We start from the raw sequence: 19026 nt of genomic DNA on the forward strand, positions 1-19026 counted from the left end.
CCAGTACCCTTGCTTGTTGCTTCAGTAGGATTTTTAAATACTTCTCTAACAAACTAAGATGGGATCCCAAGCACTTGTCTGCACACTATTCTTAAGAGTTCAACCAAAGAGATAATTAACATTATTTTTCTAAACCAGATACTCCCTCCAATTTTAAATATTTGCTCAATTTCTCTTGTGCACGTATGACGATGCTAATATTTGATCTATCTTTAATTATCAATAAGTATCAATTCTAACAATTTCAAATTAGTACTCAATTCATTGAGACGATTCTAACAAGTATCCACAAGATTATATATTTTCTTATGTATAAATTACAAACACTAGTCAAAGTAGGACAAATGAATAGTACAAAAATAGAAACAGAGCAAGTATTTAAAAACGGAGGGTTAAGATTAATAAAGGTAAAAAAATAAATAATTTTAGAGGGCATAAATATCCAACTACTATTCATAAAAGTTATCCTAAACTTTTTAAAAGGCAAGGATAAAGAATAAAGTTATTAAATCATTTGTTCTAGGCAAAATTGGCCGCAACACCCTGAAATATTTGGCTTAGGTGCACTGAGCACCCTGAATTTTGTGTAGTAGCCGAAAGTCGAAACACCACCAACTATGGTGTTAGGTGATGTTAGGTGCAATGCGTGACATAAATGAAAATTTCCGACAACTTATTTCACCGGGAGGAGTGAATCTTCACTCTCTAGAACAATTATGTAGTCTTCCATCCACTTAGCACATATGGATTCACCTCCTCCGATGAAATAAGTGGCCAAATATTTTCATTGAAGGCACGCATCGCATCTAGCACCATAATTGGTGGTGTTTTGGCTACTATGCATAGTTCAAGGTGCTCAGTGCACCTAAACTATACTTTAGGGTGTTACGGCTAATTTTACTTTCATCAATATACTTTCAAAATTTCCCTTCAAAAAAACCTTTCACATTTAATAGTATGCCTCAATTCCTACCATTGTATATTAGATTATGACAACGTATAAAACTAAGGGTGATTATTCATACTAGATTTAAATTACTACCTCCGTTACATATTATTTGCAACGATTAGACATTTTTCGTCTCTTCTTTATGTTAAATCGTTGCAAATAATATGTAACGGAGGTAGTATTACAACTTTACAAGTGAATTTTTTTTTTTTTTTTTAGCGTAATTTGGCTAAAAGTATCATCAAAGTATGTTATTCTGCGTAGATCACAGCCGCTATTTCATTAAAAAGGTACTTAAATATGTACGAAATAAAATACCAAGGAGAAAATCATGCATTTATGCAGGAAACAGTTTTAAGGTATAAACTTTTGTTTTCAACTACATAAAAATCACAACGGATCAGTTACAAAGATCGAATATCCAACTGCTCTATAATTTGATTTTGTTAATGCTCATAATATGTTCAATGGCAGCCGGCAGAGATGCAGTAAAATGCAATAAACACTATAATATAACGATAACTTAAGTTCAGAGTGGCCTGTAAAAATCTGTTCGTGTAGTTGTCTTTTCCTTACAAAATATCACAGGCAATAGACATTGAAGCTCGCTGACATTTAATGGGAGCAAAACTGATCAGTCTGAATTGAATTACAGCAAAATTACAACACTAGAGGCAGATTTTCGTCTGCTGAGTTTTGCAGAGGGGAGGGTTAAAATTAAAGAGGGGTAAAGAATGCCTATAACATACCACAAAGATCTAGCTACACACCTGGGTCCCAAAAAAGAATGAAGGAAAAAGAAAATCTAGCTAGCCATAACAGCCTGATCTGTCAACTGCAGAGCTTGTGTAGCGAAAAACCTGACATCCACATCTGGGTCTTCACTTAGCTCAATTAAACAAGGCCTAATAGTTTTCTCAACCACCTGAAAAAAGGAAGTTAGTGTAAGAACTCAACGCATTTCAAAGTAGCTTTGCAGCAAATGACCTCCAAAATGCTGTTTGGGGATGATGAAAGCAAAATATAACGGAAGCACGCACAAATCTTTGGGTTACTAAAAATATGGGCCTTTATTATTATTTCCCTCTACATCAGGATAGGAGGCCAGTGAGAAAGTTATCACCGATTAGATAAGCTAACTAGCTATGTTGCTTAGACTTAGGAAAGAAAATCTTATATAACGCGGAATCAAATAAATGATGTGACTAGCTGACTGCTACATTTACAACAATGACTATCAACCTTGCAATAAAATCATGAGCATTTTAAATTCCCAAGATGATAGAGCCTTTTTACCCTCTGCATTGAGGGAGGGATCGTTGAGGAAGTTGTCATCAACTTGATGAGTCAATCAGCGAATTTACTAGACTTGGGAAGAAGGATCATATACAACATGGAATAGCAATAGCATAATAGAAATCTGGAATAGCAAAACAAGATCCCAAAATCAAACTGCACCGTCCACTGTGTCAATATGGCATAGCATTACACCATTAACCCTAATTATGTTAGAGAAAGTGATAAAAGATATACTTTTTAACCTAGCAAACCCAATCCATAAATAAACTGCAATCAGAAAGACCTTTCTGTTCAATGATATACAGCGCATCTAGTAGACTAGTGCACAAATACTCAAAAAGAGCAAATACTTTTTACTTCTGTTGCCCTTTAGTCCTTGAATATGGAAGTGTATTCAAACAATTAACACAACAAATCACTATTTTTAAGGCAAAATTGGTATAAATCACCTTTTTTGACCAACTTTTTTGAAAAAACCACCTTTTTATGTTTTTTTTTTTTTTTTTTTACTAAACCACCTTTTAAGTACCTAAGTTTTTTATTACACCACCCCTATTTCAAATTTTGACGAAAAATTTAACTGAGACGTCAAAAGGGCCCACAACTTGTGTTTTTCCCTCCTAAATCATTTATTTTTTCACTCCCAAAAACATTCGACCCTTCCCTCTATATAAATGCTGAAATGCATGACTAAATTGAGTAAAGCTCTAAAAAACCAAACCTAATTTTGCTGCAAAAATTAAATTATAGTCTTTGTTCATTCTCAAACCCTAAATTGAGGTTATTGAAATGGATGGTTGAGATGGAAGGAAAGGTTTTGCTATGGTTGATGATTTGGAAGTGGATGGTTGAGATGCAATTCGTTAGATTTGAAATAGGGGTGGTGCAATCAAAAACTTTGGTACTTAAAAGGTGGTTTAGTAAAAAAAAATAAAAAAAAAAATAAAAAAAAAAAAAAAAAACATACATAAAAGGTGGTTTTTTCAAAAAAGGTGGTTTATACCAATTTAACTGAAAATCTTACATTACCCTTTCTCCCTGAATGGGGGAGAGGGTGAGAAGCAGAAGCCAAACAGAAATTTTAATTACCAAACAACATTATTTTCCAGAGAAGAAATTACTTACTGATTGATCAACGATAGGAATAAGCGACTGCAACACTTTTGCAACATTAAACTTTATGTTTGGTACCCTGAAGTGTGTAAAATTAAGATTAGCAAACCGTTTGTGTATTGAAAAAAAATAAGGCAGTCCGCTAGATAATATTTTAGATGAATAAGAGAGTAGTAAAGCAAGATACCTGTCCTTTGATGCAGTTACAACTACTGGTAACAATTTGGAACATGTAATTTCTGCACCCATGACAGGGCCAAGCAGGGAAATTGCTTGTACAATTGTCATCCGATACAGATAGTGTGGGTTCGTAGCCATGTCCAGAACCTGTCGAAAAATATTACATCACGCCGCTAAGATATTTACAACAGAAATGAGTGGTCACAGGTTCACAGTGAATCATATTTCTTTTTACAATATTAAAATACTTCAAGTCAAGAGACTTTCTATATAGATTCCATATTCAAATAAAGTAATTAGAAATTTAGAATAATATATTTTGTGTTACTCACGGAGTCATGGTATTATACAGAATATCATACATACATTATAAAATCAAATATAGATATGCATTTTCTTTTTTATAATCTTTTTTTGTTTTTTATTTTTGAAGTCAATTTCCAGGTGCAAAATATAAGTGACTTTGTGTCCAGGTTTAATTTCATAACATAATGATTCCTTCTCTTCCTTATCATCTATTTGTAGTGCAGAAAAGATAAGTGCAGGCCAAAGAAAACTCTAGCAATGACATGTAGACATACAGGAAGATAACTAAATGAGAACAGCACTTCAAAACTTAAATTTTCTTCAAGAAGTCAAAAGTTAAATGTTATACCAATCAACAGAAAAGACATAACATACTTGTGGGATTATGTGTTGCATTGCCCATTCTGGGCCAAATTCTTCAGCAAGGCGCTTAACATTATTCGCTGCAGCATCACGAATTGAGTAGACCTGAAAATCAAATGCCTAATGTTTAACAAATTGAATAAAAAACAGTATCCACTTCAAGTGTCATGCCATTGTATACCAATATAAAGTATTTCAGGGTCCACAATTCCCAATTTGCAAACTATTAAGGAAGCCTTTATCGGCTCACATGATTTTATACTAGGCATTTGACTTGCATTATGTTGAACTGTTTACATTTTTACTAAAATAAAAAATTTAAAAAAATTTTTTTAAAAAAAAAAAAAAGAAAAAGGAAAAAAGAAAGAAAGAAAGAAAAGAACAGGTCATGTCAATTATTTTTAAAAAAAGGCTGCTAATTTCACAAACCTTGTCATTCAACCACTGCATGCATAGAGCACCAAGTTTGTCATCGAAAAATCCGACACCCAGCTGACTGGCCAACAAAGGTATGTATTCAATAATGGCCAATCGAACTCTCCAATGTCTATCTTCAGCAAGCTCAACAATTGCTGGGAGTAATGACTGTGATAACAAATCTATTCCAATGACCTGCACTATGAAGCATTGTGAATTAAGTTACAAGAAAATTATGACGCATAAAAAAAATCAAGGGAAAAGAAAAGCACACAGCAAAGCATATGAGTTGAGAGAAAATAGTCTAATCAAATATAGAAACAGAAAAAACAAATAGATATATAAACGCTTGTACAAACCTGATTCACTTGATCAAGCTTGCTGATTATGTTCAGACGTACATCAGGAAATTCATCTTTCAGAAGAGAGAGAAAGATGGGAAGAAGCTGCTCAATTGTAGCATCCTGTGACCAGGTACAAGAAGGTCGAGTCAATTGAAGGACACTCAATGGAATTCCTATTGAATAATTAACAATAAAACAGCTCCAAAAAGCTTGCAGAATAAAAGAAAACATAAATTATATGAGACTGATCTTAGCAACAGAATCCTGGAAGAAATAAAGCAAAGAAGATCAACTGAACACCATAGGAAAAACAAATAGCATATTCTCAATTGGCTTCTTTCCAAAGGCACGATCAATTAAGATAACGTATGCACAACTTTCAAGGATGAAAGGGCGTTACAAACACATCAAATTAATGAAATGGAGACAAGTAGAAAACCAATCAAACAGCAATAACTAGAAAACAAAAATTCTACAAATATTGCCAAATCATTATCTAGACTCCCAGATAGCATAAACTTTTTGTAACAAATGCATACCTCACAAATGTATAATCACCCCCTTTGTACAGCACAAAGTGTGTCAGACATGAAATTTACACCTCATATTCAGATTAAGTAAATGATTTTCAATTAGCTAAATTCTGAGCAGATATACTCATTTTTTTTTATCAATTGTTTACTTCATATTCTTCCAAAATTCAATTTGAATCATTTATCCATGTCTGGAACTCCAATGTAGACCTTTTACTTCTATTAATTAGAACGAGAAAGCTAAATTCCTCCTAAGAAACAAATTCCAAACAGGATCCAATGGTCAGTAATTGAAATTAAATCAATCAAGAGTAAATTGATTTGGAAGAAAGGGAACTAGTAGAACAGGTCAAATAATTCTTCAATAACAATTAACAAATAAATATGGTTAGATCAAATGACAGAATTTTGGTCATGGATTTATCGATTTGATAGATTGATCATGTTTAAGGTAGTTTGCTATTATCCGAATTAGTTTTAAAATTGATAGGTTTTCTTTGAGTTTATGTTAAAAAATGAATATGGAAATTCCCCAATCTTTATCAGCAATTGTCCTAATAAGAACCCTTCAGTATATGCAGCTAAATTTAACTGTGTTTGATTGGGTATGCAGCTATACACAGCTGCTGAGATGCATGTAAATGAGTATTATGAGTTTGTATAATCATTTACCTCAACCAAGTTCATATGAAATATTTACTCATATTGTGTTTTCAGATATTTGTTCACTTCTTGCAATTATTGGTGACACATCATTTACAAAATAATACTTATGTAGAATAATATAGAGCACAAGTAAATTGAATTCTCACCTTTCCTAGAATTGGTGCCATTCCCATTATAACTGAAGCCAGAGCAGAGCGAACATGCTGAGAAGAATCTGATGACAATTCCTGCACAGATAAAAACTTGTACATCAGGAAGCTCAACAACCAATGTACAAGACACACAAAGAAACAACTTCAATTGAATAATATGAAATCACTTAAACGACCTACATTGACATCTATCCAAATATACCTTGACACATGGGAGAATATGCTGAACTGCAAGTTCGGGATTCAAGATACGGCAAAATTTGGTCACTTTTCCAGCAGCAGCTATACGTACTTCTGCCTCATTGTCACGAAGCAACCGAACGTATGCAGGCACCAAGTCCGACCTAAACAGGATAATAATAAACAACAAGATATTTTGAGGCAAATGATGGACATAAAAAGAGTGATAGTAGCAAAATAGTCAATAGATACCTCGTAGGTTCAGGACCAACTGCTTCACACAGCTCATAAAGTTGATTTGCAACCATATAGCGTACACGCCATGACTTATCCTGATAACATAAATTGATAGATTAATAAAATTAAAACACACATAATAGAAAGAATAACATTTTAACCATTTCACCCTCATAAGCATAATTCATCTTAAAAAAAGATACCCAATTCATGTAGAATTTAGTGTTTATCTTATGGCCAAAAAGAAAAATTCAAGGGACAGATAAATCAGCATAGATATCAGCAAGATGCTCATTGTGTTTTTTATTAAACATAATATAGCAATTACAAATATGAAAAACAATAAGACATACAATAGGTGTTTATATAGGTGTACTCAATCATGGTAGTTACTGCTTAAGACGATTTTTAATTAGGACAAAACACACATACCAAGGGATAAAAACTTGTGATTTTGTGAAGTCCTCTAATATACAAGTTCAGGGGCGGAGCCGGGGGGGGGGGGGGGGGCAGGGGTGGGCCATGGCCTCCCCCTTGGCTTAAAATAAATATTAAATTTTACATAATTGATATAAGCTTTAGTGTGGAGGAGTTGGTTTTTGCCATGTGATAATGAGTAAGAGGTCAAGAGTTCGAATCTTGCAGCTAACATTTTTTTTATTTAAATTTTTTATTTTACTTTTAATAGTCAATGTAATCAACGAACTCAACAATAGTTGCGAAATTACACACACATAGATATGATCTTGGCCCCCCTCACTTAAAAATTCTGGTTTCGCCACTGTACAAGTTGACATGAATGTCTGAGACTTTCCCAAAACATCTTTTAAACAGAAACCTTTACATCCTTTAGGACTTAAGATTCCATTATACGTGGCCAATGAGATGTACAAGCATATATGAAAGGCCACAAGAATCCCCTATACAACTCCCTTTCTTGAAAATTGGCCAATAAAAAAAATTCCAACGAAATTACCAAAATAACGGACCCCCCCCCCCCAATTGCTATCTGATAAGGACATTATGCAAAGTACAAAAATTACCATTGTCTCCAGCAAGGAACTCGAAAATTAGCACAACGTGTAACGTGGAAAAGCAGTAAACACATGGGTGAAACAAAAAGAGAGGTCCTCCCCTGCCTGCCCAAGTCACCTCCTTAACCAAAAAGGCCAAAACCTAGTTCGGACCAAACATAGCACATGCAAAATGAATTTTTAATTTACTAGACAGCAAATAGAAAGGACTAGATACCAAAACATTATGCATTTCATATTTGCACATAATAATTTCAACACCATTGTAATATATATGTAGGAGATTTCTTCACAGAAATACATTCAGAAATAATCAAAAGCATAAAGTGAAGCTGGCCAAGAATTCAATGTCAGATGTCTAGGAAGAAAACTTAATTACTTTGTAAGATATGTAAATTTTTAATACCTGAGAGAAATTAACTATCACAGGAAGAATATGTGCAATACAATCTTGTGGCTCCAAAAGCTTTCCAAGGGCTGCACAACCCTCAACAGCCAATAGACGAACAGAATCTTGATCTGAAACAAAGTTGTCTTCAATATAAATAACAATACAGTAAAATACATCCTTCTAACACCATATAAAACAGTTAAAATGATACTCTAATATTATTATCAAGTTATAATACATCCTTCTGAAAACACAGACAGTGAGAAAAGAAGCATAGAACACAGATAAAATGAGGGCACTCAGGTATAATTGTCAGCCATTGGCCACAGATGAAAGATATGAGAAATTTAATTGCCTCTCTTATTGCCTCTCTTTCCTGGGTAAAGAGGTCCCATAAACCTAGCTCAAAATTGCACTGTAAAAGCAAGCATCAAGTACATAGAGATATCCAAAGGGTTTGTTCAAATCTCTGAAACTAATTTTCACCATTTGGAACTTCTTTTTTTCAACTGATTTTCACAGATCTATTCAAATTGCTATAAGTCAACATGCAGCTATATTATTTGTCTATGTAAAACTGGCTAATGAAAGTTGTATATTTACTGACCAAAAGAACAAAAGGTCATATGCCTTACAAGATAAGAACCAACACCAGGTACATTTACCAATGCGCACTAAATTTTGAATAAATGAAGAGGAGAGAATAAATAAGAGAAATAATAGACTTTTCTTTTTCGCCCCTTAATATTATCCCACGCTTATGCAACCTACCTCACACTTGCCAAAACTGATTTTCAATGACAAAAGAAACTTATACGGAGTACTACAACTGATTTAGATAAATAAAAATGAGCAAGGCTTAGTCTTAATCAATCCATGAAATGCACAACATAGAATCAGCAGCATACAAAAATAGGAACTTTCATTTATGGAATTATCTACAATGCTGACTACTGAGTACATGTACAGACTTGCAAGTTAAAATTAGTTTCAATCAATCTTGTGCAACTTCAAAAAGAGTAAAACATACCATCTTGTGTCAAATCCTCAAACATTGACATGATATCAGCCTTCAAATTGGTAGCATCAACAGTAGCTGCAAATTTACCCAGATTGCTAGCAGCTGATCTTCTGACCATTGGCATGTCATCTTGACACAGTTGGCTGTATATTGTTCTCAACTCAGCTTTTATGTTATCTGGAGCGCTTGGGTAAGCAATATGGAATAAACCACATGAAGAAACACGAGCAGTAAACCACTCACCAGCTGCCAACCTCTGAAATTCAATACACACTGACCAGTTAATGAAACAGAAATAGATACATTCACTTTATGATTTATGTTTGAAAAGCAAGTACAAATTTTCCATTTAATGACACAGCAAAAATTCAGAATGAAAAAGAGTTCAAAATGTTTGCTAAATTTAACTGGCATCAGTAAATAATCTTTGATCGGAACTTTTTTACAATAATCATATAAGATAACAAACCTGAAGATAAAGAGTGAGAGGTTATTTAATCATATAGACATAGTGCTTTTCTGTATACGCCATGAATTCATGAATCCCACAATAACACCAAATGTTCAGATGAGACCAAAGAGACGGATATAAAAGTGAAAACAACCAGCAAATAAAATATCTCTTCCATTCCAATCTACTTACCCCATTACCATTTGCATGGAATTTTATGCAAGTGATATAGGACATAGGATAAACATGGATGAGTGTGGGACCCAACAAAAGAGAAAAAGTAGAGCAAAACAATTTCCTATAAAGGAAATGGGCAAGTAGATTAGAACAGCACAAAAGGGAAAATGGAGTAAGTAAATTGAGACAGAGCACAGAGGTAGTATATCATCCGTATGTCAATAGCAACCCCAAAGTGCAATATTATAATGTATATTTCCCTTCCACTTTACCCACGATACCAAATGCTATATAAATTCTTAATATACCAGCCACAACTTTCATCAAAAACCATTCCCGAGAGTAAATCACCTAAGGTTCACAAAGCTATTGTCAAACACGACATTGACCTTGGAAGCGGCAGTTAGAGCAAACTCCATTGTCATGTTTAGACTAATAAACTTTTCTTCCAAAAAAGGTTCTTCATAAATTATCTTCAACAAACTATATACTCATCTTCCCACTGCTATCCTAACAGCACATACAAATTATCCAGAACATTCTGTCAATGATGTGTTTCTCCAGTCCAAAAAATGAAAAAGAGAGTTCCAAGAAGACCAAAACACACAACTATGCTTTTATTAATTGTAGATAACCAAGCTGAACTAGGTACAACACTATAAACCATACCCAATGGAATCATGGTAAGCTTTATGTTGCTACTTGCTAGTGTTTACATATACTTTGATTCTCTAGATAACTACCCAATCTCAGACAGCAATATAGTGCATTTAAAATCATCAAAAACAGTTGCATAGAACATAAAATCTAATCACAAGGAGTTATGATCTAACCTTGACCATAGGAATAAACGCGTCGATAAGATCAGATTCCCTCATCTGGGCACCAATTCTGCAAAGTGACTCGACCGATTTGTCCCTCACACAAGTCTCTTCAACACTACACAAGGTCTCCAAGGGCGGAAGCAAAACAGTAGCATGCTCCACACCCCCAACATATGGAATAAACACTCCCAACTCTTCGGCCGTAGCAAGAAGCACCTCATCATCATCATCATTATTCTCACTCAAGAATGGAATCAGTTCCTTACGGGTTCGCTCCTCACCGAGAGCTCTAGCAATCGTTGAAAGACGACGAATCGAATTCAAACGAAGCTGAATATCCTCATTTTTCAGCTCATCAATTAGAACAGCAATTGGGTATAACGGTTCGTCTACCATAGCCATTATACCTTGCTGATTCGTGATTTACTGTCAACAATTTACCCAAAACAACAAAAATAAGCAACCCCATTAATGTCTTTTCTCTGACAAACCAAATTTAAAAAGAAAAAGTACCAAACTTGACAAAAAACTGAAACTTGAATTCAACCGAATTGAAAGAAATCTGAAATTGAATTCAAAGTTGAATGGGTACAAAATTAACAGGCATTTTAAGGATAGATCTAAACCTAAAATCGAAAAATTAGAAAACTTCAAAAAGATCTTGATTCAAACAAAATAAACCGCAAATGGGTCGGTCGAAATTTTTTTTTAAAAAAAAGAGATCTAAGTTACACAAAAATTAAATTAAATACCAAAATAGGGAATCTGCAAAAAAAATAATTGATAGAAATCTGAAACAATAATGTAGAAATTGAGAAAGAAGAGAAGAGGGGAAAAGGGGGTACCAAAAAGAGTAGAGTTGAGCGTGAAGGTGAGTCGATCGAATGTTAGGTGTTCTGGAAAGAGATTAAATTCAGAGAGAAATGGTTCAAAGTTTCAAACAATGAAGGTGAAATAATGGAAATGGAAAAGGGCATAAAAAAAAAAAAAAAGTAGAGTGAAAGACTGCAAGGGTGAATTCCAGGGGAGTTAGCAAGAACCAAGGTTTCAAAATCATAAATTATGGAGACCGAGCCCACCGAGGGTGTGAGAAATTTAAAAAATTAAAGTAAAAATTAACAAATAAATCCAAAATTTCATATCTGCCTACCTATACGGTGTTGTTGGGATTATTTATTCAGGGGTTACTTAAAGAATGATCATGAATTATTCGATCCGTTATGAAAATCTCGATCGGTCATTGGTTACTTGGTCAGTCAAGAGTTACTTGATTGGGGGTTACTCGAGATAATAGGTTTTAATATACAAATAATCGAGCAAAAAACTCAGGGGTTACTTAAAGAATGATCATGAATTATTCGATCCGTTATGAAAATCTCGATCGGTCATGGGTTACTTGGTCAGTCAAGAGTTACTTGATTGGGGGTTACTCGAGATAATAGGTTTTAATATACAAATAATCGAGCAAAAAAAATTCTATATTTTCTTTTTATGGAAAAAAGGATGTGGAAAACAAGGCAAGGATTCTTTACAATTACACTATAAAAACGAATTAAATCGAAAGGAATGTAGTGCAGCTTGGTAGCACGTTTGTTTTGGCTACAAAAATGTCACGGGTTCAAATCATGTCATCAAACCTAACCATTGTCAAGGGTTACTCAGTTGGTCATCGGTTACTTGTCGAGGGTCACTCGGTCGGTCAGTGATTACTCGATCAAGGGTTACTCAATCGGTTAGGGGTTACTTGACCGATCAGAAGTTACCCGATCAATATTTTGAGGTGTTTCAAACTTGGAGGCTCGGCATATTTTTGTTTTCAGTTTTTTAATTTTTTGAAAATTAAAAACAAGAAATAAGAAAAAGGTGTTAACACTTTTCTGTTGTCAGCTTTCGAATTTATCATGATTTTAATGATTTTGGTCCTATTTTTTTTTTCATTATATTATATGACATACTTCTTCTAGTTTTAATACTTATAATACTTCCTTAAAATGAAAATGTCACAATACTTGCAACACACTATAATTGGAAATGTTATTTTGGGGGAAAGTTTTACTATTTCCTTTTATTTAATTTAAAGAATATGACCCACTAAATTGTACTTCTAACAACCTCACACCATATTTAATGTAACACCCTAGAAATTCCTTTCTTTCAAAATACCTGTTTTGCCCTTTTTAAAACCTTAAATAGGAATATCTAAGACATTACTGCCACCGTGAAAACGGCTAAGGCAACTATCAAAGACACACAGCAGAAGACTAATTTCAAAACCATACAAAACAAGTCAACTTGAAAAGACAATTAACGAAAATAAAGTCAAACCAAGTCAAACCAAGTAAAATAAAATCAACCTACAACTTGGAACCATTTTAGGCCCTTATTAAAACCAAAACTGAACTCAAAACTCTTTTCGTTAGTCACACATAATAATCAAGTCATAAATAAATAAAGCAATAAACACATCATATACTTATAGAAACTAGCATGATTCGCTCTTCACTCATGCCCCTTTCATGAAAATGCTTCATCACCTGAAAAGCTTATCTCTTCCTATTTCCACTACTCTCCATTAAAAATGGGTCATCATAAGGCCAAGATAAAGACAAGGCCAACAAACACACAAAACACACAATCAGCAAAGTTGAGTACATAAGCGTAATTAACACACTAGCATACAATTACCTATCAACACACGACTTACCTTGTTGCACCTGTTTTTCAAGCATATAACATTCAATAAAAGTTCTCACTAGACACTAAATAATTTATTTAGCGTTGATTACGCATCGAACGGGTTTCCTACTAACCTCCCCCAAATAAATTGAGGTTACTGACACAGGAGCTAACCGTGCCAGCATCAAAACCACTCGTAAGTGGCGGAATTCCTGTGCATAAAAATAATAAAAGGAATGTACAGCCTCTTGTACTCCAGTAGAAGTTATGGTTAAATATAAAACCCCATAACTCCCCCCATAAGTTCATACTTAAGGTATATACGTTCTAAGAGTTTTGGTGCGCAATCTTTTTCACTTTACGTTATTTACAGATTATTAAACTTGGTGATGACTCTCAAACCAAAATCATTCAATCAACAATAATTATTCAAACAATCAAATATACTAATTTAATTCTTGAATAATTAGTGACCACATAGTATTTAATGTTGAACCCTTTTTAAATCTACCTCAGTGTCAAAGACACCTTAAACGCATAAAGCGCCACAAATCCTATCCCTCGGTGTTAAAAACACCTTAAGTGCACTAAGGCACCAACATACAATTTATTCCTCGTGTACATAGACACTTATATAACTCCTTTCCTCATGCTTATAGCATCTATAAAAATTATATGAACCATAATAAAATTCCTTTTCAATATTCCAAAGCAAATTAAACATTTAGTTTAATTAAAACATGCTTTCTAACATGCCATAAATAAATATGTGGTTTATAAATAATATTCCAAACTATTATTTTCCATTCAATAATCCATCACAAATAAATCATGTTTTATAATCCAATCATCAATAACATCCAAATCATAATTTCCATTCCAAACCTAGCATGATACTACTTGTAATCAATCAAACACATTTAGCATGCTACTACCTCAATATAATCATGTTAAGTACGCGAACGTACCTTGTATACGATCTTAATATCGCCACAATTAATAAAATCGCTCACTTCAAAGTCTCCTACAATTTAAAATCATAGAAGAGTATTAAAATCCTCTTTACACAAATTTTCAGCAATATATACTATTATAAAACCCCTCATAATTTATTTAAAATAAGCTAAAATTATATTTAAAACATCATACTTTAATCTCAATTAATGGGTAATTAAAGTTTCTTAAATTGATTTTTAATGCTTTACCAAATATTCCAGCGCTATATTTTAATTAAAACTTGCTGTAATTTAGTCTTAAAACACTTTAATCAAAGGTTTACACCATTATATATCATAATCCTTCAATAATTTATAAATCAAGAACCTAGGGTTTCAAAAATTGGGGCTTTTTAATTAAAAACATAATCTGAAAATAATTAACATAATACTTATAATCAAACATCAAAATCAAATCCCAAAACTCATAATTAACAATTAGATTTAAGCGTAGATTAGTTTTTAACAATGAAGAATTTTTTTTATTTTTTTTATTTTTTTTTTACACATTCGAAAAAGGGGAGGAAGAAGGCAGCGGCAGCCACCACACCGGCTGCCTGCTGCCGGCGGCTGATGCTGCTGGCGGTGGCAGCCACCTGGTGCCGATGGTCAGCAGTGGTGGTGGGAGGAGCAGCCGAAAAAAACAGAAAAGGGGAAGGGGAAAAAGGAGAAAGAAAAAGAAAAGAAAAATAAAGAGAAAAGGGAGAGAAGTTTACCTTGGGTTTCTCCACTCTGGGCAAAGTTGATTTGCCTCATATGTGGGTTATTTATATCCCTTCTCTAAAAACCCTTCTCCCAAAACTTTCCTCTTTTAATTTTCCTAATCCCTTCCCTAATAAAACTTTACTTAAAATAAACTTTCCTAAATTAAACCCCAACTTAATTAAAATAATTAATTAAATAAACTTTCCTTTTATAAAATATTTCCAAACTTATTAAACTAAATAATTAAAATACTTTAAATAAAACATTTCAATTTAATTAAATACTCCTCAAAATACTTATTTTAATTAAAATACGAGGTATTACATTTAAAGTGTATGAAACATGTGAACCCCACTTTTCTTGAATAATATCGTGAAAAAGTGTATGTTGCAACTATATAAAAACAGATCTTATGATTTTGAAAAACAAAATAATAAAAAAAAAAAAACCCCAACGATAACAAACGAACCCTTAACTAGCTCTTTGGTCTGTTTAACACCGGAGCTTATTAAAGGGATAGTATTTGAGATATACAAGTTTCTCAATATGAGAAACAAAATTTGCTTTCAAGTGGCTTTTCAAGTCATTTCACAAACTTTGTTGGGGATAAAATCGTCATTTATATACTTTTGGAGTTGGAGGACGTTAGACAGAATTTTAAAGGAAGTTAACTCACTGTTCTCTCTCTCCTCGACAACGGAGGTTGAAAATTCTTCAACAATGGAGCTCGAGGAAATCAACGAAGGAGGGCAAACACTATCATTTGGGGTTAACCATGCTCTTAATTTATATGCTTACTTCGTTTCTATTTAGTTGACACAATTTAGGCACATATTAAGGAGGGGAGAAAGAGTGAGAGAGACTGATAAATTAAGTGGGGTCGGTAGTAAGTGCAAAGTAAAAAACTTACCCCAAAAGGAAACGTGTCAACTAAAAAAATTTCCTAAAAATAAATACGTGTCAACTAAAAAAATGGAGGTAATTAAGTATTTTTCTTGGGACATTTTGTTAATTTTTGCCGCCGAAAATGGTGGGGTTGAGGTCATTGGGGTTTCTTATGGTGTTAGTGGCATTGGAGATGGGGATAATATTTGTTGTGGTGTTTGACTATGGACGAAGCTAAACTCAATTGAGGAGGGGTGTAACACCTCCAAATCTCCCTCGTATAATTATATCGTAGGGATAGATTTATGAGTATTACTACCACGTGATAACGTAAGACTACTTTAACTTAATAACAAAGTTGCAGCGGAAAACTCAACTTTCTATATTAACACTAAAAGTAATAACCATTGTTATGAGTACTCATATTGAAATAAAAAACATGAAAATTCATCGATGCTATACCATTAAGGTAAAACAGGGCGACCCAAAGCAAATAAAAATAATGATTAGCAAATATGCTATGTGCAATTAAGTGCAAGATAAGTAAACACAATTTTATTAGCAAACATGCTTTTAAAATCAATCATGAAATTCCAATAATTCAAATCTCATAATTCCAAATCAATTCTCAAAATTCTTAAATGACTCCAATAACTCAGATAAATTCAAATAATAAAAACCAATTCTTCTAAACCCATTTCCTTATTTAAGTGTGCACACCCTCCTAAGTTAGTATCTTTATCTAGAAAGGTTATCCTTGGGTAAAGACTCGCTCATACAAAGTCCAAAGTCTTATCAACCAACTCCGCATAACGGGATTAAATTAATCATGCTTGTAAAGATTTAATAATAATTCAATAATTCCTCATATAACTCATCTTTTCAATAAATCAATAATTTTTAAGGGTCTGTTCTAATTTAATGAACTGAGCTGAACTGAATTGAACTGAACTGAGCTGAACTGAAATGAATCAAACTGAGCTGAACTGAAATGAATCAAACTGAGCTGAACTGAATTGTTTATGAGAAAAGGAAATTAGGAACTAAACTGAAGTGAAGTGAACTAAAATTAAGCTGAAAAGAATAGGTCCTTAAATATAAATTTCAATCCAAACTCCTTTTTTATTTAATTTAATATACTTTTAAATCAATTTTGTTAAAACATAATAAACTATTTAAAAACGATAATAAAATCAATTTCTCAAATATAATTAATTAGGCATCAATATCTCAAACTTGTTCATAAATCATAATATTCCATTTAATTTAAACATGATTAAAATCACATAAAATATGTCAATCAAATCAATCACTTTAAAAAGTATCTAGCCACCTAAACGTACATTGACTCCTTGCATAGCAAACACACGAAGAACTCAAGCGCTCTTATCAAGAACACCATACACATAAATATAATCTTAATTAATATAAGGTTATCAAATAATCACAACAATTAAACTAAACTCAATTGACCATTAAAAAAAAAAATCTTTTTCATAAACCTTGAATAATTTTCTGATTTTATTTTATTTAAAACACTAATAATAATAATAATAATAATAATAATAATAATAATAATAATAATAATAATAAAAAATAACCACCCCTCAAATCACCTATTGATTTTATCACTTTTTTTTTTGTTTATTTTAAATAACCACCCCTTAAAGTTTTTTTTTTTTAAAAAAAAAAAAAAAAATTGAAAATCACCACCTCTTAACTAAAAGTTATCAATTTTCGTGCTTAAATTTGGTCTATTAAGGTTTGGGGGCCACTTTGGCCCTATGGTTTTGATTTCAGATCAAAACACCCAAAAAAGTAAATGCCACATTTTAAGAGTTTCATGCAACTCGAGATAATTGTTTAGATGCAAAATGAGGCTTTCCAATAACTGTTTTTCAATACTGACCTCAAAGGACCAAAGTGACCCCCAAAACTTTAATAGACCAAGCTATGGCACGAAAATCAATGTATTTATTTTTAAAAACTAGAAGAATCATATTTAATCAATAGGTGACTTTAAAAAATTATAATAACAACTAAAATACACTTTACTATATTTTAATAGTCGTGAGACTTATGTAAAACAAATATAAAAATAAAAGTTGTAAATGTCTCACAACACTGTATTAGTACATTCGCACACTTTGTCTTTAAGGTAAATGCATAAACATTATGACAAAAGCTAATTAGATGTTATTCATTTCATTAAAATTATATTTAACCTATAAACTTACACATTTACCTAAATACATAAATAAATTAGTTTTTGGTGGGGCTAGTGCACCCAGGCCACACTATATATCTGCCCTTGAACATATAGCCTTGTTTGGTAAAGAGGTTATTTATTTATTTTATTTTTAATGGAGCTTTTGGCTTATTGAATCTATTAGAGGTTTGACCATTATCAAAAAGCTAATTATAGTGTCTAGTTAAAAACTTATGAAAAAGGAAAAATTGCTCCCATAAATCCCAACTTTGGCCCGTCCGCCCAAATTAATCCCTACTTTTGATTATTATCTATTGCACCCAACTTTAGGGGTGATTAATTTTCGTTGCACCCTACAAGTTAAGCAACCTACTGTAGCCTGTAAACTGATGACGTGGCATCTCAACGGTTCTTTTTTTTTAATTTCATGTTACAAAGTTTGACTTTTCCCTTCTCTCTCTTAAACAAAGTCCCCTGCCTCTCCTCTCTTCTAAAAAAATACCCCATTCTCCATTTATTTATTTTATTTTTAATGGAGCTTTTGGCTTATTGAATCTATTAGAGGTTTGACCATTATCAAAAAGCTAATTATAGTGTCTAGTTAAAAACTTATGAAAAAGGAAAAATTGCTCCCATAAATCCCAACTTTGGCCCGTCCGCCCAAATTAATCCCTACTTTTGATTATTATCTATTGCACCCAACTTTAGGGGTGATTAATTTTCGTTGCACCCTACAAGTTAAGCAACCTACTGTAGCCTGTAAACTGATGACGTGGCATCTCAACGGTTCTTTTTTTTAATTTCATGTTACAAAGTTTGACTTTTCCCTTCTCTCTCTTAAACAAAGTCCCCTGCCTCTCCTCTCTTCTAAAAAAATACCTCATTCTCCATTCTTACTCCCTTTTGTTTGTGAAGGTTC

General features: G+C 32.8%; 1 protein-coding gene across 1 annotated transcript; it reads right to left on the reverse strand.

The window, feature by feature from the left end:
* Positions 1-1438: 1438 nt before the first annotated feature.
* LOC145567470 (uncharacterized) lies at positions 1439-11640 on the reverse strand. The gene is made up of 13 exons (XM_081626761.1): positions 11483-11640; positions 10647-11063; positions 9195-9441; positions 8180-8292; positions 6755-6834; positions 6525-6666; positions 6317-6397; positions 4987-5091; positions 4640-4822; positions 4223-4315; positions 3549-3688; positions 3374-3440; positions 1439-1874 (listed from the first exon to the last, which is right to left on the reverse strand). The coding sequence occupies exons 2-13, from the start codon at positions 11037-11039 to the stop codon at positions 1755-1757; spliced, it is 1764 nt and encodes a 587-aa protein (XP_081482887.1). The 5' UTR covers positions 11040-11063; positions 11483-11640; the 3' UTR covers positions 1439-1754.
* Positions 11641-19026: the final 7386 nt, after the last annotated feature.

This window comes from Chenopodium album, chromosome 11 (genome assembly GCF_948465745.1).
Source record: "Chenopodium album chromosome 11, dcCheAlbu1.1, whole genome shotgun sequence".
In the NCBI taxonomy this organism is placed as follows: Eukaryota; Viridiplantae; Streptophyta; class Magnoliopsida; order Caryophyllales; family Amaranthaceae; genus Chenopodium; species Chenopodium album.

Bases quoted from the DNA above. Each gene is read 5' to 3' on its own strand.
- LOC145567470 (XM_081626761.1), bottom strand. From the start codon at position 11,039: ATGGCTATGGTAGACGAACCGTTATACCCAATTGCTGTTCTAATTGAT. The intron at 8,293-9,194 runs GTATGTTTTACT...ACTTTGTTTCAG, and splicing joins TGAGGATTTGACACAAGATG to ATCAAGATTCTGTTCGTCTA. The intron at 6,667-6,754 runs GTATCTATTGAC...TATCCTGTTTAG, and splicing joins GTTGGTCCTGAACCTACGAG to GTCGGACTTGGTGCCTGCAT.